The following is a 26054-nucleotide window of genomic DNA, read 5'->3' as shown; positions in this document are numbered from 1 at the left end:
ATCAAAGCTTAAACTGAGATGTATCCAGGAGAAGGTGGCCAAAATGTTTTTTAAAAAACTGAAAAAAGTCTTGTAAGAAGTGACATTATACCTATGTTTAAATATTTCAAATGATATACTGAGGTCACTTCTACACCGGCAAATAATCCAGATCATCCAAGGAGATACTATAATCTGGATCCTACCGGCTCGGAATTGTGGGAGTTGGAAGTCCAAAACACCTGGTGGGAGGGCCGAAATTTGCCTATGCCTGCTCTTCAAGCACTGTTTCTCAACCTGGGGGTCGGGGCCCCTGGGAGGGTCGTGTGGGGGTGTCCGAGGGGTCACCAAAGACCAGGAAACAGTATTTCCTGGTGGTCATGGGGTTTCTGTGTGGGAAGTTTGGCCCAATTCTATCGGTGGGGTACAGAATGCTCTTTGTAGGTGAACTATAAATCTCAGCAATTACAACTCCCAAATGTCAAGGTCTATTTTCCCCAAACCACCAGTGCTCACATTTGGGCATATTGAGTATTCATGCCAAGTTTGGTCCAAATCCATCATTGAGTCCACAATGCTCTCTGGCTGTAGGTGAACCACAACTCCAAAACTCAAGGTCAATGCCTACCAAACCCTTCCATTTTTTTCTGTTAGTCGTGTTTGCCAAGTTTAGTTCAATTCCGTCGTTGGTGGAGTTCAGAATGCTCTTTGATTTTAGGTGAACTATAAATCCCAGTAACTACAACTCCCAAATGGCAAGGTGTATTTTCCCCAAACTCCACCAGTGTTCAAATTTGGGAGCAGGATTCAAAATGATCTTGACAGATTAGAGAGATGGGCCAAAACTAACAAAATGAAGTTCAGCAGGGACAAATGCAAGATACTCCACTTTGGCAGGAAAAACGAAATGCAAAGATACAGACTGGGGGACAATGCCTGGCTTGAGAGAAGTACGTGTGAAAAAGATCTTGGAGTCCTCGTGGACAACAAGTTAAACATGAGCCAACAATGTGATGTGGCGGCAAAAAAAGCCAATGGGATTTTGGCCTGCATCAATAGGAGCATAGTGTCTAGATCTAGGGAAGTAATGCTACCCCTCTATTCCGCTTTGGTTAGACCACATCTGGAATATTGTGTCCAATTCTGGGCACCACAGTTCAAGAGAGATATTGACACGCTGGAATGTGTCCAAAGGAGGGTGACTAAAATGATCAAGGGTCTGGAGAACAAGCCCTATGAGGAGCGGTTTAAGGAGCTGGGCATGTTTAGCCTGAAGAAGAGAAGGCTGAGAGGAGATATGATAGCCATGTATAAATATGTGAGAGGAAGCCACAGGGAGGAGGGATCAAGCTTGTTTTCTGCTTCCCTGGAGACTAGGACGCAGAACAATGGCTTCAAACTATAAGAGGAGATTCCATCTGAACATGAGGAAGAACTTCCTGACTGTGAGAGCCGTTCAGCAGTGGAACTCTCTGCCCCGGAGTGTGGTGGAGGCTCCTTCTTTGGAAGCTTTTAAACAGAGGCTGGATGGCCATCTGCCAGGGGTGATTTGAATGCAATATTCCTGCTTTTTGGCAGGGGGTTGGACTGGAATCCTCGACATGCGAGTGTGGAGAAGAGCAAACCACTGACCACCTGCTGCAATGCACCCGGAGCCCTGCCACATGCACAATGGAGGACCTTCTTGGAGCAACACCAGTGGCCAGATACTGGTCAAAGGACATTTAACCAACTACCAAACTCACAAGTTTTGTATTTTGCCTGTTTGCTTGCTTTGTTCTGTTAGAAATGTAATATAATCGACTGGTTGCTCTGACACGACAAATAAATAGCTTGTGGCAGAGAAGGCTACAGAACCTTGGAAAAGTTCAGGCTCCCAGGATTCCATAGCGTCCAGCCTTGGTAGTTAAAAGCCGTGTCAGGAAAGGCACCCATTCTTGCAGCGCGCGAGACTCGAACCGGGTCAAGTGAGGAAGGCAGCTGGAAAGTACGGCGTCCGCGAGGAGAGGGAAGGAGGGGGGGGGGGGAAGAGGCTTCCGCGCGGTTTGTGCGCGAGCGCTCGCGCCTGCGCAGAAGGAGCCCCGCGGCCGGTGGCGTCGTCGTCGTAGTCGTTTCCTCTCCTCTTCAAAGGGCCTGGCTTGCTTGCTGGCTTGCTTCCGGGCCGGTGGGCAGACAGGCATGAGGAGCCGGGAGGCGCCATGACGGTGCAGGCCACGGCCGGGAAGTGAGCCTCTCTTGCCTGCCTCTCTTGCCTTCCTCCCTGTTCGCCGCTCTGGCCCCGTCAGGCGCCTTCTCTCTGCGCTGCGGCGGGCGGAGGCGGCGGCGGAAGGAGGAGCCGCGTCAGGAGAAGCCCCCCATGGAAGGGAACCGCGACGAGGCGGAGAAATGCCTGGGGATCGCCCGGGAGGCCCTGGAGGCCGGGAACCGGGAGCGGGCGCAGCGCTTCCTCCACAAGGCCCAGAGGCTCTACCCGACACAGGCCGCCAAGGGTACGATTTCTCCCCTTTCACCTAGGCCTGGGCACACTTCGGCCCTCCCTCCCTCCCTTCCTTCGGGTGTTTTGGACTTCAACTCCCACAATTCCTAACAGCCGGTAGGCTGTTAGGAATTGTGGGAGTTGAAGTCCAAAACACCCGAAGGGAGGGAGGGCCGAAGTGTGCCCAGGCCTTAATGTTTTTATTATTATTATTTGGAATGCCTGCAGGCTTTTTCATAAACAGTTTAGGAAATAATAAATTTGGACGCCAAAGTTTGCAGTCGTGAAGCCCTCAAGCAACAACTGTTGCCACTACAGGCACCCCCAAGTTCCCTACAAGATGGTTATAAACTGTCTCAATCTTCTTTCTTGTGAAGCTTAAGCTGGTCATAAGCTTCTGCTGTCCTTTGGACTGCTGGCATAAGAATACAGCTGAATGCAGGTGCTAAGGATGCCTGTTTTTTGGATTGCTTCAGCCTAGGATTACCAGACAATTCCCTAGTCTCTATTCCAGTGGTTCTCAACCTGTGGGTCCCCAGGTGTTTTGGCCTACAACTCCCAGAAATCCCAGCCAGTTTACCAGCTGTTAGGATTTCTGGGAGCTGAAGGCCAAAACATCTGGGGACCCACAGGTTGAGAACCACTGTACTATGGGGTTGAATTTGTTTGTAAGTCGGAGCAGGTATATTTTTAAGGGTAACTCTAGACCAGGGGTCCTCAAACTTTTTAAACAGAGGGCCAGGTCACAGTCCCTCTAACTGTTGGAGGACCGGATTATAATTTGATAAAAACATGAATGAATTCCTATGCACACTGCACATATCTTATTTGTAGTGCAAAAACACTAACATGAAGAATAATTTTAACAAGTATAAACTTATTAGTATTTCAATGGGAAGTGTGGGGCTGCTTTTGGCTGATGAAATAGCATTGTTGTTGTGTGCTTTCAAGTTGTTTCAGACTTGACCCTGAGTGTGGGCCGGGTAGATGACCTTGGAGGGCCATATCCGGCCCCCGGGCCTTAGTTTCAGGACCGCTGCTCTAGACATATAAACACACACATATATATTTGTACACACATACATGGAGCCTCCAGTGGTGCAGCGGGTTAAACCACAGCTGCTGAACTTGCTGACTGAAAGAAAGGTTGGTGGTTCAAATTCTAAGAGTGGGGTGAGCTCCCGCTGTTAGCCCCAGCTTCTGTTAACCTAGCAGTTCAAAAACATGCAAATGTGAGTAGATCAATGTCTACCGCTTCTGACGGAAGGTAACAGCACTCTGTGCAGTCATGCTGGCTACATAACCTTGGAGGCATCTACATCCACATACACACACATTCACCCACATATGCATGCATACATACATACATACATACATATTAGCTTGGTATAGGGAAGAATTAACAACCTTGTGGTGTGTGTTCTGCTGTCTGTGCCTGTTCAAAAGATTTCACCTTTCTTTCTTTCGCTGAGATAATTAGATTTTGAAAAAAATGGCTTGTTGCGGAAACAAAGATTGGAGATAATGCTTCAGTGGAGACACCTTTTTCCCATGATCACTCTTTCGGGAGTGAATTTCCCTTCCGAGGGGTAGATTTCTCTAACTCCCTGTTTTCTCACCCCCATTTGTAACTATGAGTTGTAAGTCAGATGTTTGTAACTCTGGGACAAGTTGTATCACTATTTGGAGTATTTGGGGTTTATGATAAGGGATATTCAGCCTATAATTAAAGACATTGTGCAAGGGAAAGCCACAGGATATGTGCACTCATGCTTTGAGATTGTGTGCAGGAGGTAGATTTGGACCCCATAGCACTTCTCCATGAGAGAAAGGAACATGTTCCTGTATATCAGTGGTTCTCAACCTGTGGGTCCCCAGGTGTTTTGGCCTACATCTCCCTGAAATCCCAGCCAGTTTACCAGCTGTTAGGATTTCTGGAAGTTGAAGGCCAAAAACATCTGGGGACCCCAGGTTGAGAACCACTGCTGTATATCAATAGTTCTCAACTTGTGGTTCCCCAGATGTTTTGATCTTCTACTCCCAGAACTCCCAACAGCTGGTAAGCTGGCTGGGATTTCTGGGAGTTGTAGAACAAAATACCTGGGGACCCACAGGTTGAGAACCACTGCTGTATATAGTGGCATCTCTGTCTTTGCCATCTTGTCCTCTCCTTTCACATACCTGGTAAACTCAGAGATTCAGAAGGTTGTACGTGTGGGTGGAACAAATACATTTCCCAAGGAACTGGCTCTGCTGTTGTTGTGTGCCTTCAAGTCATTCCTGATTTATGGTAACCCTTAGTTGAAACTATAATGGGCTTTTCTGGAGCTGAGAGTCTGCAGATCACCAGAGATCACTCAATAGGTTTCCATGGATGAGCAGAGAATTGAACCCTAGTCTCCAGAGTCATAGTGCAGAGCTCAAACCATTGCACCATGCTGGCTCTGCAACTTAATACTAATGCACATAGGCCTACATTCTACTGCTCGCTTAAAGTTTTGTGGACCCATTGAATGAATGGGAACATACTGGTGTCTACCTAATGGCTCACCCATTCAATATCTGAGCCAGTGGGTCTTCTTTATTTTGGGCTAACCAACAAGATTCAAACCGAAGTAGTGGTGGTGCTACTACTCTGCACTGCTGTGCTCCCAGTGCTGAGGAATGCTGGGACTTGTTGTTCAGCAAAATATGGAGAGCAGATAGAGAAGACATTGAAGATGTCTCCCCAGATAGAGAAGACATTGTAGATGCATCATATATATTATAATTAGATAAACAATGTCACAGTTTCTCTGATGGTTGTTAGATGCAAAAAATGTTTGCCTTATAGTTCAGCCCTGTGAAATTCAATGGGGGATTACTCCCAGGTGAGTGAGGATAGAATTGCAGTCTTAACACTACCCAGTTGCAATCTGAAATGACTTTTCAAAGAAATAGACTTTTTTAGCCTCCTGTATCATCAAAATGAGAAGGAAGAGGAATCAGAAGAAGTAGATTTATATTCATGAAAGCTGCTGCTGAAATAAAACTAGTCTTTTTCTCTCTCCCTGTACCTTCCTCCTTTTTATACTACCCATTTAGTTTATGATAGTCACATTTGTAAATGTGCAAACCAAAGCGATAGCCATAGTAAACTTAGTGAGTGTGCCTTTAAATTGATTGCTGGTTTATGGCAAACTCATGAACTTCCAAAGGTTCTCCTAATCCAACAATATTCAGAGCTGGTTTTACCAGTTTCTTCCTCAGAAATTTACCCTAGAGCATCTAACATTCATTGGAGGTCTTCAAACCAAGTACTAAACAGGGCTGACCCTACATAGCTTCCAAGATCAGATGGGATCTGGTGACTTTAGGAATGGCAGAGTGAGTGTATAGAGTGTCATGATAATCTGACATCTTTCCCTCTCTGTATGCCTGTTGAACTGATGGAAGAGCCTGTCCAAATAACCATTCAACACCTCTCATCAGTTCTTTTCTTTTTATTTTCAAAGCTCTCCCCCATATAGTGTTGTAGGGAAAACAATTGGTAATGTGTGAGTTGTTTGCTGGCATTCTTAGAAACAGTATCATATATATACAATAAACACGCTGATTATGCAGTTGTATCCAGAACTGTATAAGAAAAGTAAGCGGGACTTACTCTTAAGTTGCCATAGGTAAGGTTTCATATAATAGCACTATGGGAGGTTGCATTCATTTATAGGAGTGATATTATAAGATTTCAAGTCTTTTCAAGAGCCTCTTACAGGGTAGGAAGATGTACAAATCCTCTCTAAGCATCTCACATCAATGTTCTTTACACTCCTTCCTAGCAAAGAAATACATATATATCATCTGCAGCAATTGTGGAAATTCTGCAGCCCTCTGGATGTTATTGAACAACTCCCAGCACTCTTCTCCATTAGATATGCTGAACAGGACTGCTAGGAGTTGCAGTTTAGCACCGCCTGGAGGGTGTTACACAGTTTCCACCAAGACAGAATTTTCAAGAAGGCCTGTTGTAAAGGAGTATGACCTACTTCTGTTAGATGTCTGTAATCTCAGATGTGTGACTCTCAGCTTTCCTGTTCGAGTCTTCTATAAATACCATGGTTAAATTGGTTCTTTTTAATATAAAGTGGTTGCCTTCTGAATTTTTTTTTAAAAAAACATGCTCTATAGAACTATAAAATTGGTTTGTTTGTTTGTTTTTTAAAAAACACCCTACAGTTCTGGATTCTGGATTTTGGGGTATTGTAGTCTTTCTAAGATCTGTTTCCTAGCCTTCTATTATAATTACAAGCCTCCTGGAGAAGGAAAATTTGCCATCAGCAATTGTGTTACTGTATACTGTAACAGATAGCTGGTAGTAGTAAATGCTTGTGTAGAAAGCCTTGCAAATGTTACATAGCTTAAAACAACAATCCTTTGTGAGGCAAAGGCTGCAATGTTTGGGTGCATTACATGACTGCTATACAAGAACCAGCAATTTATTGCCCATTTAATTTTAATCGCTGAAACATTTCCCCTTTAAACTCTTTTGAAATTCATGACTTGATATTTCTTGGCCATATTTTACAGAAGGAACATAAGCATATGCTTCAAATAATGAAACATGCCAAGTTAATTGAGGCTACATTCAGACTGAGCCCATATGCAGATTTTTTAAATTCACAGAATGTTGTTTCAGATCATTAAAAACCTAATAAATGAGGTCACAATTTCATAAACGAAACATTTGAATCCTCCAACTTTTTGAAAGAACAATAAAATATATATAGCTCACGTTGCTGTATATAACACGTCATTTTGTTGTATGTAGTGCTTTAAATTGATCACTTATAAATTGCATCATGTGTTTAAAGGAGCTCACATTAGTTACTACTAGCCTTTGCAACATGCCACAAAACCAATACAGAAAAATAATCCAATCAAATAGGAACAACACTATCCTCCATATTTAATTGAAAATGAATTATATTGAATTAAATAAAGCACCTTTCTCATAGGTTAGAATATACTCCTTTATCAAAAACTAAGCTCCATTGAGAACCAGCACAGTGTAGTGGTTTTATTGCCAGACTAGGGAGAGCAGGTCCTAAATTCCAACTTGGCCATAAAACAAGACTGGATTATACTGTGTGGGCCAGTCATACACTCCCAACCTCAGAGGATAGCAGTAGTAAGCCTCTCTGAACAATCTGACTAAGAAACTCTCATTATAGGTTGTTCCATTATTTCTTGTGCCTTGTAGTTCTTTCCAGCTTACGGTGACCTTAGGCAAACCTAGCACAGATTTTCTTTTTCATTCAAAGGGGGGGGGGGGGGTTGCCTTTGCTTTCCTCTGGGACTCAAGAGAGTGTGATTTTCCCAAGGTCACCCGATAGTTTTCCATGGCTGAGCAGGGATTTGAATCCTGATCTCTAGAATCATAGTCCAGTGTTCAGATTTTTTATTTTATTTTATTTTATTTGAAACATTTATATTCCCTCCTTCTCACCCCGAAGGGGACTCAGGGCGGAGCACAACATATATATGGCAAGCGTTCCATGCCAGGACATAAAATAACTATAAATATACACAACATAACTACTTTAAAATCAACCACCCTAGTTTGCCTTAGGATAGTAATAAATCAGAAATGTCACAGCATTGAACCATAAGACTTAATTGTGTACATAGGATTGTGCAGTAAATTGCATAGAATTTCAAATTGAATGAAACTTCCATTTATTGGTTAACTTCTCAAGACAATGCAGGCATCTTCAAACTGCAGCCCTCCAGCTATTTGGGCTTCCAATTCTCAGAATTCCTGACCATTGAACAAACTGCCTAGGGCTTCTGGAAGTTGGAGGCCCAAACAGCTGGAGGGCCACAGTTTGAGGATGTCTGCTTTAATGTAATCTTTGGTTTAATCTTTGGCTTATCTCTCCAGTTCATTCAAATTTTGATGATAAGATGCAATGGAAACAGTATTTCTTTACCTTGTTTGATATATATATATATATATCAATCAATCAGCAGGAAAAAGATCTTATTTTAGATCATCAAATAATGATTCATATTTAAAAAATATTCACTAAATATGAATTTAAATCATAAGCTGCATGATATAGAGTTGATGAACTTACTGTCATAATCTCTTTCAATCCATCAACTTAATTTAATGAGAGCAGTTCTAGGGCTTTGCCTTAGAATCAAGGGAATAAGTATCACTGCAATATTTTTTTAGTGGGCCAAATAGGAGTATTGCTTTTTTGCTCTTTTTAGTGCATGCCTGATTAGTTATTTCTGTCAGTTCACTATATACCCATGGTTCAAATTTGGAATTCTAGTGCCTAATGCAATTTCACCAGATATTTTTCAAGGATATTTTTTTCTTATCTGCATGATAAAGAATGGATGAACTTGTAGTCAGAATCTCTTTCAATCCATCAACTTAATTTAATGAGAGTGATTCTAGGCCTTTGCCTTAGAATCAAGGGAATAAGTATCACTGTAATATTTTTTTAGTGGGCCAAATAGGAGAATTACTTTTTTGTCCTTTTTAGTGCATGCATGATTGGTTATTTCTGTCAGTTCACTGTGTATACCCATGGTGCAAAATTGGAATTGCCTGATGCAATTTCAGCAAATATTTTTCAAGGATATTTTTTCTTACCTGTTCTTTCATCCCAGTTGTATATAATCTGAAGTTCCATGTGACCCTAGTTTCTCTTTTTATTTCTTAATTTGCTTATCCCAGTAGAAGAGAGGGTTGTTTCTTTCATTGAAACCAGCCATTCCCAATCCCCCAGAAACAGGTTTTAACTGTTCATCAATGTTCTGAAGACCCGATTCATTCCTTATGTTGCTCAATGTAATCCATTTCAAAATAGTAGGTGTACTTGTCTTGTTCTTGACTCCGCATGACTAATGTTCCCTTTCCCCACACTTTTCCCTAGATATTAAACAATATTTCTAAGGCATACTTACCAGCTTTATATATGATATTTCTGATACATTCATAGCATTGCTGTGCAGTATTGGTAAGAGTGAAATTGGTTTAGGTGAGTATTGAGTCCCCTTTGGGTAGATAAAGCAGGATATTAATAATAATAATAATAATAATAATAATAATAATAATGAGTCGCCTTCGGGCTTGAGATACAGCGGTATATAAGCAAAGTAAATAAATAATAATAATAATAATAATAATAATAATGATGTTTGTCAATAATAATGATGTTTCTACCAAAGTCAGGAGTAGAAATGTAGAATGTCAAGTTTTGGCAAGAGAAGGGCACTGTGATCCTAAATATTTTAAATCTCAGATGGGAATCTGAGTTCAGTAGGAATGTTCCCAGATTATTAGTGTATTTAAATATTGCATCTTTAATGTTTTAATCAATTCAAAGAAGTATTTTTGAACTCTAATATAGGCACATTTTGTAGATTTAGAACTGTTGGGTGGCAATTGTGAGGTTGGAACATCAGTCGTTTGGTTTCTTTAATAATGGAAAATACTTCAAATCTGAAAGGTACCTGTATAGCTAGCAGTCTTATCTTATTTGGTTGCATTGTATCATCATGTATATTGTGGCATCAACTGTAGGAATGAAAATATATTCTATTTGTTTTTGCTTTTTTAAGGTTTGTAAGAACTTTGACTGTTACTGGATTCTGGGGTGTAAAAGAACGTAACTTTTCAGTCTCTGTCGAATGATACTATCTTATTCACAGACACCCACATCCCTTTGTCTTTTAGTTTTTATAGTTGATTATCTTGAAAGATAACTCTTAACAATGACTGAGAGGAAGAACTGCTTCATCCAGTCTCTGATTTTCTGGGGGAAAGGACATTCTTCTCTGGTACTTGAAGAACCCCAATCTCTTTTTCCCTTCCTTTAGGCAATATTTTATCTTTAGGATTACTTTATAGTGGCCTATATTTTATATATCTCTTGTGTCACAAACAGCTATCTTTATGATGCTTCTGTTTTTTTTTCTATCTGTAGTGTTACTAGAAGCAATTATGAAGAATGGGAGTGCTGCTGGGACTGGTGCGTACTGTCGAAAACCAGCAAATAGCAGTGATCAAAGTAAACCTAATAATATGAAGGACAGCAGTTCAACTGCTGCAGGTGAAATTGGGAAGACATACACCAAAGATCAAGTGGAAGGAGTACAAAGGTATGTTTCTATAAACTGGTGGCTTCTTTACCCGCACAATTGGGCTTTATGTATCAGTACTATCTAAAGAGTCCCATTCAGATTTCACCACTGTATTTGACTCTATACTTAAGAATATTTAGTTTGTGATGACATGTGTTGAGTAGATCTTGTAAGACAGTACTGTTGCATAGGGTTGGAATGTTCTTACGCAAGTGTGGTTAAACCATGAGTTACATTTTTGGTTTTGCCATCTTGCCACTAGTGGCAGCAAGAGCTAAGTGGCTTCAGCTTTAGGAGGTTCTCATGGACTGAGTGAACAACTACTGTGTTATCAGCCGAAGTCTGATCTGATTTAGAATAGTTTGAAACATAGTAAATGTGATGGCTAAGAAAATTCTGCGTGTAAAGGCACTGGTTGTGTCAAGTTGTTGAATTCTTCTCTGCTTGAAAGATGCTTAACTTAATTAGACTGTGCATGTCCTATAAAGTTAGGGGTAAATATTTTCTGTTTTGCCCTCATGTATGCATTAGAAACTTTTGTCATATCTGCTTATGCAGTAAATATTTCCTTACAATTAGATTATTCCGTCATAACCATGTACAGTGTAGGATAAATAATTATGGACTGACCTGGTACTGTTTGTTCAAACTATTCCTTTGGAATTTTTTAACAATTAAAGTGAGATCATCAAGCATATAGTGGATTATCACCATAGAATGTAAGAGGAATAAGATCCATTATAAATTGCACATGGTGAAATAGGTGGGGAGTCTCAAGGAAAATATTGGCCCTAGGGTAGGCTCTTCGGTGCTTAAAATCACAGCTGAAAGCCATTTCTGTTGAAAAATTCCTAGAATATCATGGGGTGGGGGATTGAGCATGGTTTACTGTTCTTGCAGGCCTTCAGGAAAAAAGTTCACATTTGACCAGCAGTGACATTTGGAGGCTCTGGGCAATGCATATCCCTGAGGGCAACACACAGGTTGAAGACCACTTAATTCCCACCTAAGTGTTTATAAAGTCAAGCATTTAAAAATTGGTATACATGACCTAGCCACACAGTTAGCTAGGGGTATTTTGTTTGAGTGCTGTTTTATCCTGCCCCTCCTCAGAAAGGCTTGATTCATGTGTGGATAAGCTTATTCCTCATTCCTGCCTCCTCTCCACTTACCTTCTGTGGGGTAAAATTGACTGAATTGTTGTAACTGGCACAGGGCAGCTGGTGAGCACCATGAGTCTGTGGTTATTTGAACCCACACTTTCCCATTCAAGCACTCTAATCACTCCAGCACACTGGTTCTCTTGTTATCTTTTTTATTCAAGGAAATAACTTTTTGTAGTCTCAAGCCTTTTCATTTTTACGTCTACGTTTAGTGCTTATGCTTGACAGTAGAGGGTGCAGCCTGAAATTCTAACCATTTTATGTCCTCTTTCAGTACAGAGATGTCAGATCTGATTCCACAGTACTTTGAGTGGCTGTAAATCTTTACTGTGAATACCTCTAGGCAAGAGTGTTGAGAGAACATTGCAGAAGTGATCTCTAAGAGATCTACTGTTATTTTGCTGTTAATGAAAGCTGAATAATGTGTCTTGCTCAACAGAAATATAAACATGCTCTTAAATATGTTATTTCATTCGATATTCTATACTCAGGAGAATGTACAAATCCAGATTGTTGCAGCCCTTCAACACTGTGTTGCTCAGTAACAGTTTTGCTCAACTGAGAACAACAGTGCAAGATGCAATAACCCTTTACGGATTGCATAATTACTGAGTGATCATGCAAATACAGTAGGAGTAGTTGAGCAGAAGGCTGCTCATTTAGTTAAGCAGTATGGTAAGATTTTCTTCTAAAAGGATTTATGAATGTACAGTAGTTTTCTAGTAAAGAACAATGAACAATGGCTACATAGAAAAGAAATGGAGAACCATGTTCCTATAATGCTGCTATCTCAGGAATATGTGCAATTGTATTTAAATTCCTATGGAATCCAGCTAATTCTGTCTGCCAAGAGGAAGTTTCTGTCAGTAAAGTGGGGTGTTATATGATCTTATTCATCCCCTACATTCATCTGGGGTCCCTCCAGCTCTGGGGCAGGGTGTGTGAGTGCGTGCAAGAGGGGCAGCTCAGATGGGGAGATAGGTGAAATTTATGCCTAATCTTATACTCGTAAAATCCTGTTGGTAGAGGGGATAAATTGGATCCTTCACCTTAAGTTAGAGTGGTGCCTTTCTTGTTCATAGCTCTTAAAGTGAGGAAGAGATTCAGTACCATCAAGTTTGACCTAACCAAGTTCAAATTGTTGCTCCAGAAAACTAACTTTGCCAAATTTTGGGTAGGAGTCTACTTTCTTCTATGAAGAGGATCAGCACTATCGATCTTTTAGCTTTTCGAGTGCCATAGGGCTCAACTGCTTATTTGCTTAGCAGATAATTCAGATTTTCTTTCAGAAGTTTCTGGATTGTTTTTAAGTATCTTATAATCTGTGTTGAATGCCATAAATGGAAGAAATGCGGGATATAAATGAATACAATAATGTAATGAAGTTATGGTAATTAGTTAACCTTACAAATTGTCTAACATGTTTTTTAAAAATATGATTAATTTTTTTTAAAAAAATGATTAAAGCACTCCTGGTAGATGACCATTCAGTCTCTCTTTAAAAGATCTGCAAATAATAATAATGATAATTATACTTTATTTATATACTGCCCTATCTCCCCAAAGGGACTTAGAGCGGTTTACAGGCAAAAGAACAAAGTGGCAAACATTATTGCCAAAACGAACAAACATCAAACAACAATAAATCAACTGGTGCCATGGCAGCCTGGTAGAGGCGATGGCTAGGCCCCCCTGAGCCTTTTGGTGCCGCGGCAGCCTCGAGGAGGGCGATGGCGAGGCCCTCCTGGGCCTGTTGATACTGTAGCAGCCTTGAAGAGAGAGATGGCATGGCCCTCCTGGGCCTGCTGGTCTGCAGCATCCTTGAGAAGGGTGAGGGTGAGGGCCTACTGGTGCCGCGGCACCATTGAGAAATCCCTACACAGTTTCATACATAATTCCCAAGATGCAAACACTACCGATCTTTGCCTATTGCCATGCCACAGAGCTTAATATATCCAGTCCCACTGTGAGATGGATGTTTACCCTCATTGGTGTCAGAAAAAAATGAAAGCCAGTTGTTGGATGTCTAGCAAATACTATGTTCAAGTCCAGCTTAGAGGTTACCCACAGATATCTGGTTGCTCAGCAAGATACTTATTTAAGAAGATAGTCCTTCAATCTGATACAACACACCTCTTCTTAATAAGTTCAAAATAAAGAACTGAGCCAAATGTTAGTTACTGTACTTTTTAGTGCCTATTTTATATCCAGTGATATTTGATGAGGGATAAAAGATGAGAGCATCCCTTATGAACAGCTATCACTTCTCTGGTCGATCCAGCTTTGCTGTCTGTTCCAGCACATTTTTCCTGTAGTCTGAAGCCCCTTTTTATTGCTTACGTCACTGGTCTGATACTAATTTGGCCCTTATAAATAGAAAAGCTGCAACAGGCTAAGGTTCTAAATGTTGTGCACTCTCATGTTTCAACCTAATTTTATTTTTGAGCATTTATGATTTATTTGGAGAATTCTTAGGCTATATTTGTGTAAGAAATTAAATGACCATCACTAAGACAGAGTATTATGTATGTGCTTTAAACATTTAGTTACAAGTAAAATAAATAAATAAAGGGAAATAATTTTCTTTTTTGCTCCATTCAAATAAATTCCAGTTTTAAATGCGAATGCAAGCATACTGCAATTAGCAAAATCCTTGTGAAAGATGCTCCTTTTCCCCCAAAGTCTTTTTGTTCTCATTCAGCCCTGCCCCCAAACAGAGACTTTAGTGTTCATTTATAACAGCGTGTCTGCAGTAAACAATGTAATAAAGTTTGAGCTCAGAGAAAATATAATTCTAATATAGTAATTCTACTTCAGACTGTGTGCCTATCTACCATAGACGAGGTAAATAGCAACTGCCCTGAAAATTCTTTAGTAAGCATGTAAAACAGAAAGCAAGCGGCCCGGGGGGGGGGGGGGGAGCCTTCTTCACCAGCTATCCCAAAATCAAAAATTATTCTGTAAGTATGACCATCAAAATGGAAATAATAAGGAGACTGGTGAAAGGGGAAAAAGCATCCATAAATGCATTTTGGAAGAAGCTTTGTAGCAGTCTCCAGAAGGTTTGTAATGTTTAGATCCTGGCATTTAATGTTTGCCATTTTCCTTTGGAAGTTGCCCTGAGTCCCCTAACTATAGTGCCTAACTATAATAATAATTAAGTATTCTTACAGTTAGGCAACACCTACTAGACCTGGACATTAGTTTTGCTCTTTTTTATCGTATGTGAATCTATTCTTTTTTGTATTATTTCTGCCTCTGGTACCAAATTTTCTGTTAAAGAAATAATGCCTAGAAACACACTACTTTGTTAACTGTAATGTGTCTGTTTTGTATAAACTATTAATAAATTGCATTTAGTAGCAAAGGGGTTTTCTAAGAACTCTGCTGAAATAAAAAAAATAGTCTTCATACACATGCATATCAACAGAGAGTGTGTTTCATGAGCAGTTGTATGATGAGTAAAGTAAGCATGAAGACAAGTACACATCATAGTCTTTTATATGGTAGCAGTATTAGGTGAAACTAATTGTATAGTCTTAGAAAACATAAAAAATAACATTTAGTTGTGCTCTGAAGCTTAGTTGTTTTTGGTTTTTCATCTAAGGCTTTGTATTCTAAAAACGACTTCTTGTTCCTCTGCAGTATAAAGAAATGTAAAAATTATTATGAAGTTCTTGGAGTGTCCAAAGATGCCGGCGAAGAAGACTTGAAGAAAGCTTATCGAAAGCTTGCTCTGAAGTTCCACCCAGACAAAAATCATGCACCAGGAGCAACAGAAGCTTTTAAAAGTAACATTTCATTATTCATTTTTTGTAGTTGAGAGAAAATTCAGGGAAGAAGTTGTTCATCTTTTACTGAGGATGATCTGTTAAAACTATATCCTTTTTTAACAGCAGGTTTGATCCAGAGATACCCTTCTGCATTCTAGACTAGGGTAGAGAAATGACAGTCCTTGTTGATGGTAGTTGTAGTCCTACAACACCTGGAGGGCTGCTGTTGACTTTCTAGAGCAGTGGTTCTCAACCAGGTGTTTTGGCCTACAACTCCCAGAAATCCCAGCCAGTTTACCAGCTGTTAGGATTTCTGGGAGTTGAAGGCCAGAAACATCTGGGGACCCCCGGTTGAGAACCACTACTCTAGAGCATTGTGTGAAAAAAATGAAACCAAGTCCAAATATATTCTACCACTTCTACTGACAAAAGCCTGAAACTTTCTTAAAACCCATCTATTCTAGCATTGACTGCACAGCCCTCTTGAGAAGCATACCAATTTTGGTGGCCATTTTGGTTCTGGTTCTGCTTATTTGGTTGCAGCCCAGTGCATTCAGAACCTTTTAATCAAGTTGGCAAAGCAATGGTGAAAAATGTGACGGAAAGAGGCCATATTATTGTTTGTTTGGTGGCAGCAATATTTAGGATGTACAGGCGGTTTCCAAGTTACAAATGACTCATAATTAAGAACATGGGAGAGACAAATGACAGTGAGAGAATTTTCCCCCTCAGGGGGGGAATTCACTCCTGGAAGGGTTATAATGGGGAAAAGGTGTCTCCACTGAAATTTTGTCACCAGACAGAAGATGAAATGAAATCTTCTGAATAGGGGCACAGACAGCAAAACAAACATCACAGGGGTGTTAACCCTCTCTTATGCCGTCCAAAGCTAAACATGTATATCTTTGGCTAGAGTTACCTGTTCCAACTTACAAACAAATTCAACTTGAGAACAAAATTATAGAACCTATCTTGTTCGTAATTTGTGAACAGCCTGTATTGTAGAAACATGGGTTGATTATTATTTATTAAATTGATTCTGTTTTATTGATATTCCACCTTTCTCATAAAGTGCAACCCCAAACAGCAACTGTACAGTTAGTTACGTGGCCAGGAAACATATAATTTATCTTTAGGTTTGGAAGCCAAAAGTTATTTCTGCTAACAGGAATATAGAAGTGTGTTTCCACCAACTGAGTGCAGCATGCTGCCACCCATACTGAAAGTAGAAAGAAAAATGGCAAAGGACTGAAACCATAGCTTATGTTATTCCACATAACCCAGAGTTCACTGCAAGTCTTATTCTTAAATTAAATGTTGACTTGCCTTCTCTGTTGTGTCCTACCTATGCATGGGAAGTATCTATTTACAGAAAACTTTCCCCAAATAAATGAAGTTTGGTGCAAATGTTCTGAGCCATCTTTCCTCCTTTGTACTTTCTGTTGTGAAATGTGGGCTTCAGAGAGAGAACCCAGTGGCAAGTGGGACTGCAGAAGGAAGGAGGGTCTGAAATAACAAGAGAAAAGTAAGAGGCCTGTGTCCATAACTGCCTATTCCATCAGTCAATTTGCAAAACAAAATTTCCTTGTTACTTAAAAAAAAAAACACCTACTTGTAGTTGGAATGAAGAATCACAGGAGGTTCTGAAAGTATTTGGGAAGAATGTATCCCAGAATGAAGGGTGTGGTTTGAAAGATTTTTGAATGGCTTTTACTGGGTTCTAGGAGTAAGAGAGACTGTATATTAAAAACAAATCCCTTTACTTATTGAAAAAAAAGAAATTAGCAACATCTCTGGGTTTCTGTGAGTTTTCCGGGCTGTGTGGCCATGTTCCAGAAGCATTCTTTTCTGGTGTTTCATCCACATCTATGGCAGGCATCCTCAGAGGCAAGTGAGGTTTATATATCTGTGGAATGTCCAGGGTGAGAGAAAGAACTCTTGTCTGCTTGAGGCAAATGTGAATGTTGCAACTGGCCACCTTGGTTAGCATTTAATGGCCTTGTAACTTCAATACATGGCTGACTGCTGCCTGAGGAATTCCTTTGTTGGGAGGTGTTAGCTGGCCCTAATTGATTCTTGTCTGGAATTCCCCTGGTAGCCAGATTTTGTTCTTTTTCACGGTTTCCTCATTTCTGTTTAAATTGTCCACGTGCTTGTGTACATCTCTTTCCCTTGCCCATTAACTTCACTTACAATCTTTCCTGGAAGGGAATAGAAGAGGAAGTGTTTTCGAATACTGTTCAGAAATTGAGAGCACCATACTTTCTTCCAAAAATCTTCTGTTTTTACAGACAACCACATTTAGCTGCTTTTCTCTTTTCCTGAGTAATCTGTTGCCAAAATCTGGCATAGACAGATTTATAGGTTTGTTCAAGATTGCACATGCTTTAAGAGACAATGGACATGTTAATGAGGAACCTTTGCACTGTGTTGCCTGTTGATCTTGTTACTATGGGTATACATCTATCTATGTTCCCAGCTGTTTTCACAGCAAAATAAAATGGAGGACAAAATGTGATTGTTTTAAAACAATGTAGCACATAGTAACTCCCATACATATTACTACGAATGTGCATTGGAGTGCAATCTATCTAGCTGAATGTCTGATCACGACCGAATGCAAGTGCAATTTGCCATTCACTTGCTACTTATATAAATGTTTAAATGATTTTTTTTAAATATAATTTTTATTTAAGACACGTTTTTTCTAAAAATACAGTTGAAATAAAAATCAAAGCTTTGGATAGATATAGATATATAGGCAAAAAAAGAAGGATAGGGACAGGGGGAGAAAAGGGGAGGGCAGAGAAGCAAGAGAGAAACGTTTGTAGGATAGTAAATAAAGAAAAAAATAAAAAGAACTGGAATAAAATAGAGATTTTCTTGGCTTCCTGGTGTGTTTAAATGATTTTTTAAATGTCTTGCCCTGCTCTGTGGTGTTCTGCTTTTCAGAGATTGGAAATGCGTATGGTGTGTTAAGCAATCCAGAAAAAAGAAAGCAGTATGATCTCACAGGTGGTGAAGAACAATGCAGCCATCCTGGCAATGGTAGATTTAACTTCCACAGGGGCTGTGAAGCAGATATCACTCCAGAAGACCTTTTCAATATGTTCTTTGGAGGGGCCTTTCCAACAGGTAATTTACCCATTGAAATGAATTATATTACCTATTGTCAAATTCCTACTGCCATTTAATCTTAAATTTATCCCTTACCAATTATACTGTAGTATTATTTTTACCACCTAGTCTGCTTAACATTCTGTAAACACTGTAGTTATAGTTGCTTGCTAATATTGGATGATACTGGGAAGGTTCCCATAGGATGAGAACATAATTCCCATGAGTTACATAATGTGGAACTTAATTGACCCTTCCCAGATCTGAAGAAGAGGTTTGTGAAAACTTATCTCATCCACCAACCACTAAGCTCCAGTGAAAGATACCTCCCCCCCCCCCCCGACCAAAAGTTCTATATTTTTCTTGAAAGGGCAAAACAATGCTTATCTTGTTTTATATTACACATTACATTATGATGTTACTGCCATATGAGTATGGTGAAATCTTTTTTTTTCATTGTGTGTGTGTATTTCCCCTTTTCAGCATGTGCTTTTGAATATTGCTTCTTTTGTAGGTAGTGTGCATTCCTTTTCCAATGGACGGTCTGGATACAGTCATCATAATCAGCATCGCCATAGTGGACATGAAAGAGAAGAGGAAAGGGGTGATGTACGTTTACCTTCAGTTATGCAATTATTCTTGACTTTTCTAGGATATTCTTCCTTGGGCTAAAATTAAAAAGCAGTGTGCTGGGCAGCTTGATTAAGTCAGTCAATGTCTTAATATTAATCCGATACAAAAAGTTAAAATCTTAATATTATGTGTAGCAATAGTAATGGTAGAATCATATGTAAGATTCACTGTTTTCATGATACCTTATTCCCAGGCAAGTAGAGAGGTGTTTCATATCAGAAATAGGGAACATCCGGTCTGAAGAGGATTCTTGCCATGCTATCCCCCAGATTGGTGCGGGTTAGCAGGGAGTGGAATTGTCCGTCTCTGGTCAGAAATAACAAGTTTCAGCCAGTGCTTCACTAGGGACCAATGGGTACATAATTTGACCTATTGAGGGATAGGAGCCACCTTCCAGCCCCCCCATTGTTGGCTAGGTGAATGAGGAGCTAAGTACACTGCTTTTGTTCAACTCTTAAAGGTAAAGAAGCCTTGTTTTCCTCCATAGAACCATAGAATCAAAGAGTTGGAAGAGACCTCATGGGCCATCCAGTCCAACCCCCTGCCAAGAAGCAGGAATATTGCATTCAAATCACCCCTGACAGATGGCTATCCAGCCTCTGTTTAAAAGCTTCCAAAGAAGGAGCCTCCACCACACTCCGGGGCAGAGAGTTCCACTGCTGAACGGCTCTCACAGTCAGGAAGTTCTTCCTCATGTTCAGATGGAATCTTCTCTCTTGTAGTTTGAAGCCATTGTTTCACGTCCTAGTCTCCAAGGAAGCAGAAAACAAGCTTGTTCCCTCCTCCCTGTGGCTTCCTCTAACATATTTATACATGGCTATCATATCTCCTCTCAGCCTTCTCTTCTTCAGGGTAAACATGCCCAGCTCCTTAAGCCGCTCCTCATTGGGCTTGTTCTCCAGGCCCTTGATCATTTTAGTCGCCCTCCTCTGGACACATTCCATGTGTGATTGGTTCCTAATAGCATTGTAGTGTAAATTAGTCTAGGTGACACCATGATGGAACACTTGCACTTGCTTGCTTTTGAAGTACAACATTTACAGATGTTGCACTTTATAATCTTGAAAAAAAAGTTACCCTAAATTGCATCAAGCAGATTTTCAATGGATAACGGTAATATCAGCCGCCTTTAACATCAGCTTTGTAAACTAGGACATTACTTTTTAAATGAACAGATGGCTACTGATTTACTAATAAGGGACTCCTCCATATTGAAATGTAAGTAATTAGAAATGGCAGTTCTCATTTTGGTTTTATATCCTCGTTGCATAGGAGTATAGACATGTTTGGCCTACCAAAAATCAAAATTAAGATTTATAGAATGCAAGATATTCAAATAGCCTCTATGCAAAAACAGGAGATAGTAATCTACAAAAAAAATCCAAAATAAACAACAAAACAAAGGGGGCCCAGAGTATATTTTTTAAAGTATGTGATATTCAAAATTACGTCAAAACATGCTGTCCATTTTAATTCATAAATCTTTATCTAGTCCATTTGAGATAAAATTTCACAAAATATTTTCTATTTAGCTAAAATGAATGGAATTCAAAGTTCAGAAAATAGAGATATAGATAGGGAACCAGTCTTGCATTGCAAAAAAAAAAAAGATAATTGATACAACATGCTTGGTTAGGTTACATGGCTTCTTTTGGAAGTTTTCAAGTTATGGTTAGATAGGGGTTTGATTTGAAATAGTTGTTGATTAAGGCACAGCAGGATGACAAGAGTTATCTTCCTTTCAACTAAAAAAACCAGTAATATTTTGTCCAACTGTTTCATTTTTCAGGGTGGCTTCTCTATGTTCATTCAGCTAATGCCAATTATTGTGCTGATCCTTGTCTCTTTGCTGAGCCAGCTGATGGTGTCTAATCCTCCTTATTCCTTATATCCAAGATCGTAAGTGATTCTAGTCTGGTGGGAGGTGGGAATCAATCAGCGTTCTATGCTACTTGAGTTATGTGTCTGAACCTTAAAGTAGTCTTGAGTCTCATGATAATTCCCACTTGTTAATGTGTAGTAGTGTGTTGGGTAAATTCTCTGCAAAAAAAAAATGAAATGTGAGTGGCAATAATGGGGAACGAAAATTTTATGTGCAGTTTTTGTTTGATTTGTTTAAAAATTACTTTCTTTTACTTCTAATAATTCTTTCTACTAAAGTCTATTAAGACAGTGGTGCTAATGGCTAGCCAATATCTGGTTTCATGAAACAGTAGTCTTTCAGAACTCATGACAGCATGGAATTTCCAAAGCTGATGAATTAATGTGGTTGTTTCCATTATCAGATAGTTTTCTACCACCAAAGCTTTGTTCAGAAGATGAACTGCAAAGTATTAACCCCTATGGTAGTTTGTACTTATCCCTTATTTTTATGAGTAACAGTGACCTTTGTTTGTCCTTCACAATATTTAATATGGCTCTTGTAATAAACAGTAGCAGTAAAACCTAGGGAAATGTTTACTGCATTATAACAAGTTCCAAAAAGGTTTTGGCAAACTAGACATGAAGGAGAGAAAAAGAGTATATGAAAACCAAACACAAAGACTACAGTGAGGAGGCTATTAACTTTTGAGGTAGCTTAGAAAGTGGTTCCTGTTATATTCTTCGTTTCTGTGATTGTTAACATTGCTGGTGTTTGTTATCCGTCCCTTCTCAATTTTATGAAAGTGGTTTAATAGGTAGCAGTCCCAAAGCCGGTGTGTTCTAGGTGTGTTGGAGTTCAGTTTTTGCCACCTCCTGTATAGCATGGAAGTTGCAGTGTGATACTTATGGAAGGTACCACTTGGAACACCCTCCCCAGTGAAATTAGGCAAACCCCTAATTTGCAATGTTTTCAGAAAAAGCTAAAAACATGGCTTTTTAAGCAGGCTTTTGACAATGCCTAAGACATCAGCTGACCAAACAAACTGACTCTGGCACTTTATGTCACGTGGAATCTAGTATTATCCATTTTGATTGCTATCACTGTATTCTTATTGAATATTTTATCTAAATTAATTTGGGTTTTACTGTTGTAAGTTTTGTTAATGTCTTGATATTGTGTTGTTACTAATGTTGATATATTTTACCTGTATTTACTTGTATTTTATGTATTTTATATCAGTAATATGTGCTGGTTTGTAAGCCACTCCTGAGTCCCACTGGGAAGTGATAGCAGAATATAAATAGTTGTTGTTGTTGTTGTTACCACCAAATTGGAACAGCTTGTAGGTTTGTGCATTCAGCCAGAGTTTACTTGGTGAATATGGACTATTTAAATCAAGCTGTTCCCAGTCCAATCTGTCCCAGGATTGTCAAGAGAATAAAAGTGGGCCTATGTATTTTACACTGCTTTAAGCTCTTTTTAAGGAAAGGTGGAGTAAAGTGTATTCAATGTACAATATATATTTTGAATAAACATTTTTTCACAAAAATACTAGTGCACCAAGAGCAACTGGCTCTGTGAATTAGTAAACAGTATTTATAGGTATTATCAAAGGTATGCGCAAAGAGATCTTGGGGATATTTTCTGAGGGTAACATGTTTGTAAAGAACTATTTACAGTAACTACCCATATTACATTTTAAAATCGTATAATTTTGTTTTCTGACCTTTGTTTATTGATCACTGAGTTTGTAATAATCACACCAGCCAACAGTCAATATGGAATTTATTTACAGAGGTTCAGGGCAGACCATTGAGATGAAGACCGAAAACTTGCGCATTCCCTATTATGTCAACAAAGACTTTAAAAATGAATACAAAGGTCCAAATTTGCAGAAGGTAGAAAAGAGTGTGGAAGAAGACTATGTGTCAAACATCCGAAATAACTGTTGGAAAGAAAGACAGCAAAGTAAGTTGAACTTTCAGCAGACATTTAATATTTTTTTCAAATATAAGCATAATGCTTTACTTTATACAAGAGATGCTGGAAAAGGGAAGATAACTTCTGTCATGTCAAATCTGGGGTTATTCTCACCTCCCCCACTAGTCTCATACTCACATGTTATAATATATTACATATAGCAAGAGCTTGCAGAGCCAGTAGTAGTGTAGCATCCAAGTTGAGGTATGATAACAGGTGGTGGTCTTAGGCAAGCGGTTTTTCTCTTGGTCATCTCCATTTCCCAAAATGGGGATGATAATATTGAGCTCCCTCATAAGGCTGCTGTAAAGGTCACTTGCAGCATTTTGAATCCTTGATCTCCTCCACCCCACCCCACCCCACCCCATAAAGGTGGAAGACATATTAAAATTCTTGATGAGAAACTTGTGAGAAAAAATATCTGCCACCTTAAAACATAATGGTTTTCCTTCTGAAATACTTGCCATGTAACACACACAAATTTATGCAACAAAACAAAAGAAATTGTGATCTGAACATGTATATTATTTTTTTACTTTACTTTGAAACCGATTTTTTAAATATCTGTTTTGAATATTAGCCTTTGGTTTGGATCAAAAACTTTCTTGAAACTTCAAGGTATCCTTTGCAGATAGATAGTCAAGGAGACCTAAGGTTATCCTAGATCTTTCAAAGGCTTTCATTGCCATTAAGTATGCCATACTTCTGGAGAAATGGCATTAATTGGAGGAGGACAGAACTGGTATTTCATGATTCATACCAGGATAGCACTCTTCAGAAGATGGTACATGGATTTTAATTATTTTCATTTAGTGTTGATATAATACAGAAGTATGGGGTAACGGTGCTTAAGTCTTTCTCACATTTCATTCTTATTTTTAAAGAAACAGATTTATTATATGCAGCAAAAGTGTACCGAGATGAACGACTTCGAAGGAAAGCAGAAGCCATTTCTATGGATAATTGCAAAGAACTAGAACGATTGACCAGCCTCTATCGAGGAGGATGAGCTACTGCACTGAAGTACACAATCTTTATGTGTTTAAAGAAAAAAACCTGTAAACCGAGGAAATACTGTTCTGTCATGACAGCTAAAAAAGAGGGATGTAAAACTACTGTGTAGCTGTTTCCAAAAACCTTATCCTGAAGTTCCAATATCATTTACTAGCCTCTTTGCTTAGTCTGAAATATATGACAAGGTTTGTTTACATCATTGAATTGTTCTTTGAATTTTACTCCCAATGCTTCTGTGAATTCTTCTACAAGGAAGAAGCCACTCAGATTGGCTAGCTCCACTTGTAGAAATGTAAACATAATGGTTTTCCTTCTGAAATACTTGCCATGTAAATATGTGTGGGGAAAAACACTAGTGTGTATATAAAACTGTTAAAATCTCTAAGGCATATTTAGAGTCATTAAAGCTTTTAATCTCATGGATGGAATAAATGATATGACTACATCATTCTTTATTTAAGTATCAAGTATGTGGAACCGAAAGGAACAGGCAACTTTTTTGCATACAATTCTATGTTGAAGAAACTTAGTATCTTTTTTTAGTAGGCCATGTTAATTTAAAGTTAAAATGCTTGATTAAACCGGTTTATTGCCAGAATGCCAGCATTTTCCTCTTGCAGCTTGAACACTTCATATCTAAGCAGTGACAGTGGAGAAATCCACACCAGGCTATTTCTTGCTGAGTGAAATATAGTCACCCTAAAACTGAAATATACAAACATTCCATTTAGCATGCTGCTTCTTCTGATACACTAAAAAGAAAACCTGGCATAATAAAGACCACACTGCTGCTGCATCCCCCACCCTTTTAACATTTTGAGTTGCAAATTCTTTCAACATGGAAGGCATGGAATTTCCTATGCTGTAAATCTGCAAGCAGCTTGGTATTTTATAAATAGCTGTTTGGCAGCCTAGCATTTTTGTTAACCTGGATATCAGACTGCTCAAGAAAGTTGTTCCTGGACTTAAGCCTTGTGCCTTTGAACCATTTTGTTGATTCTCAGGTTGTTTTGAAATGCTGCTATTAGTTGTACCTGGAACTTCACATTGGCCCAATCATCCCAGCTAAGAAGTCACAGAACAGGTGTTTCAGTCCGGATGTGTGCAGAATGGAAGTTTATAAAGAGCGTTGAATAGCAAGAATGTAATGAAGGGTTTAGATTTTGAGGACTCGTATAAGAAATATGCATGTAGTCACTTTTGTTAGTGTAAATGCAATGTGCAGTTTTCAAGACACTAAAACATAGCAGACCTGGTGCCTGAAAAATGAGGATTTTAGCAAATGTTTGTAAGCTACTGCACATCAAATTCTGAATTCTTTTTTAATTTTAGTTTTAATTGCTGTCAAGGGTAGCAACTGTGAATTATCTTAGAACATAGAACAAGCCTGCAGAGTTGTTTCAGCTTCTGTCAGAATTTTTAATTTAGGTAAGAATATATTACCTTTTTTCTGTAGTAAATCTCAGTGTTGTCTAATTCATACAGGTAAGTTTTAAAAAATAGATTGAACATTTCTAAAGAGATCAATTTCCCTTGATTCATAGGACTTCTTGGACACAGTTTTTATGTTAAACCAAACTTCTGTGCATACTTAAGGCCTATCTGGAAGCCTACAGCACGATTTCAGTGCCACGATCTAAATTACAACTGTTTTTGTATAAACTTTTTGTAATGTATATCTGAAATGTGTTTCAGAGGGAAAAGAACCACAGAACGGGAAGGCTGTGAGTTGCACAGGTAACCTCAGTTGGGTAAAGAATGTTTAAAATGTTTTTTAAAAGCAGATTCAATAATTGAGCAGATCAATTGTTCTTATTCTCATTCATCACTTCCTCGGCCCAATTATGGCTCCAACCCAAAGCAATACTGAATAATTTGTATATAAGATTCTTTAAACACCTACAATCATCTGCAAAGCA

General features: G+C 39.0%; 1 protein-coding gene across 1 annotated transcript; it reads left to right on the top strand.

Moving 5' to 3' along the window:
- The first annotated feature begins 2057 nt into the window (after window positions 1–2057).
- DNAJB14 (DnaJ heat shock protein family (Hsp40) member B14) lies at window positions 2058–24567 on the top strand. The gene is made up of 8 exons (XM_060779174.2): window positions 2058–2468; window positions 10435–10609; window positions 15400–15545; window positions 18480–18662; window positions 19159–19253; window positions 21067–21176; window positions 22937–23109; window positions 24006–24567. Exons 1-8 carry the CDS (start codon window positions 2336–2338, stop codon window positions 24128–24130), a joined length of 1140 nt encoding a protein of 379 aa, XP_060635157.1. The 5' UTR covers window positions 2058–2335; the 3' UTR covers window positions 24131–24567.
- The last annotated feature ends 1487 nt before the right edge of the window (window positions 24568–26054 follow it).

This window comes from Anolis sagrei, chromosome 5 (assembly GCF_037176765.1).
Source record: "Anolis sagrei isolate rAnoSag1 chromosome 5, rAnoSag1.mat, whole genome shotgun sequence".
Lineage (NCBI taxonomy): Eukaryota > Metazoa > Chordata > Lepidosauria > Squamata > Dactyloidae > Anolis > Anolis sagrei.
This window is presented reverse-complemented; position numbering and strand designations above follow the sequence as displayed.

Excerpts from the sequence above, each read along its gene's own strand:
- DNAJB14 (XM_060779174.2), top strand. The coding sequence starts at position 2,336 with ATGGAAGGGAACCGCGACGAGGCGGAGAAATGCCTGGGGATCGCCCGG. Across the intron at positions 2,469-10,434 it reads CCCGACACAGGCCGCCAAGG|TGTTACTAGAAGCAATTATG; the intron begins GTACGATTTCTC and ends TTCTATCTGTAG. Across the intron at positions 10,610-15,399 it reads CAAGTGGAAGGAGTACAAAG|TATAAAGAAATGTAAAAATT; the intron begins GTATGTTTCTAT and ends GTTCCTCTGCAG.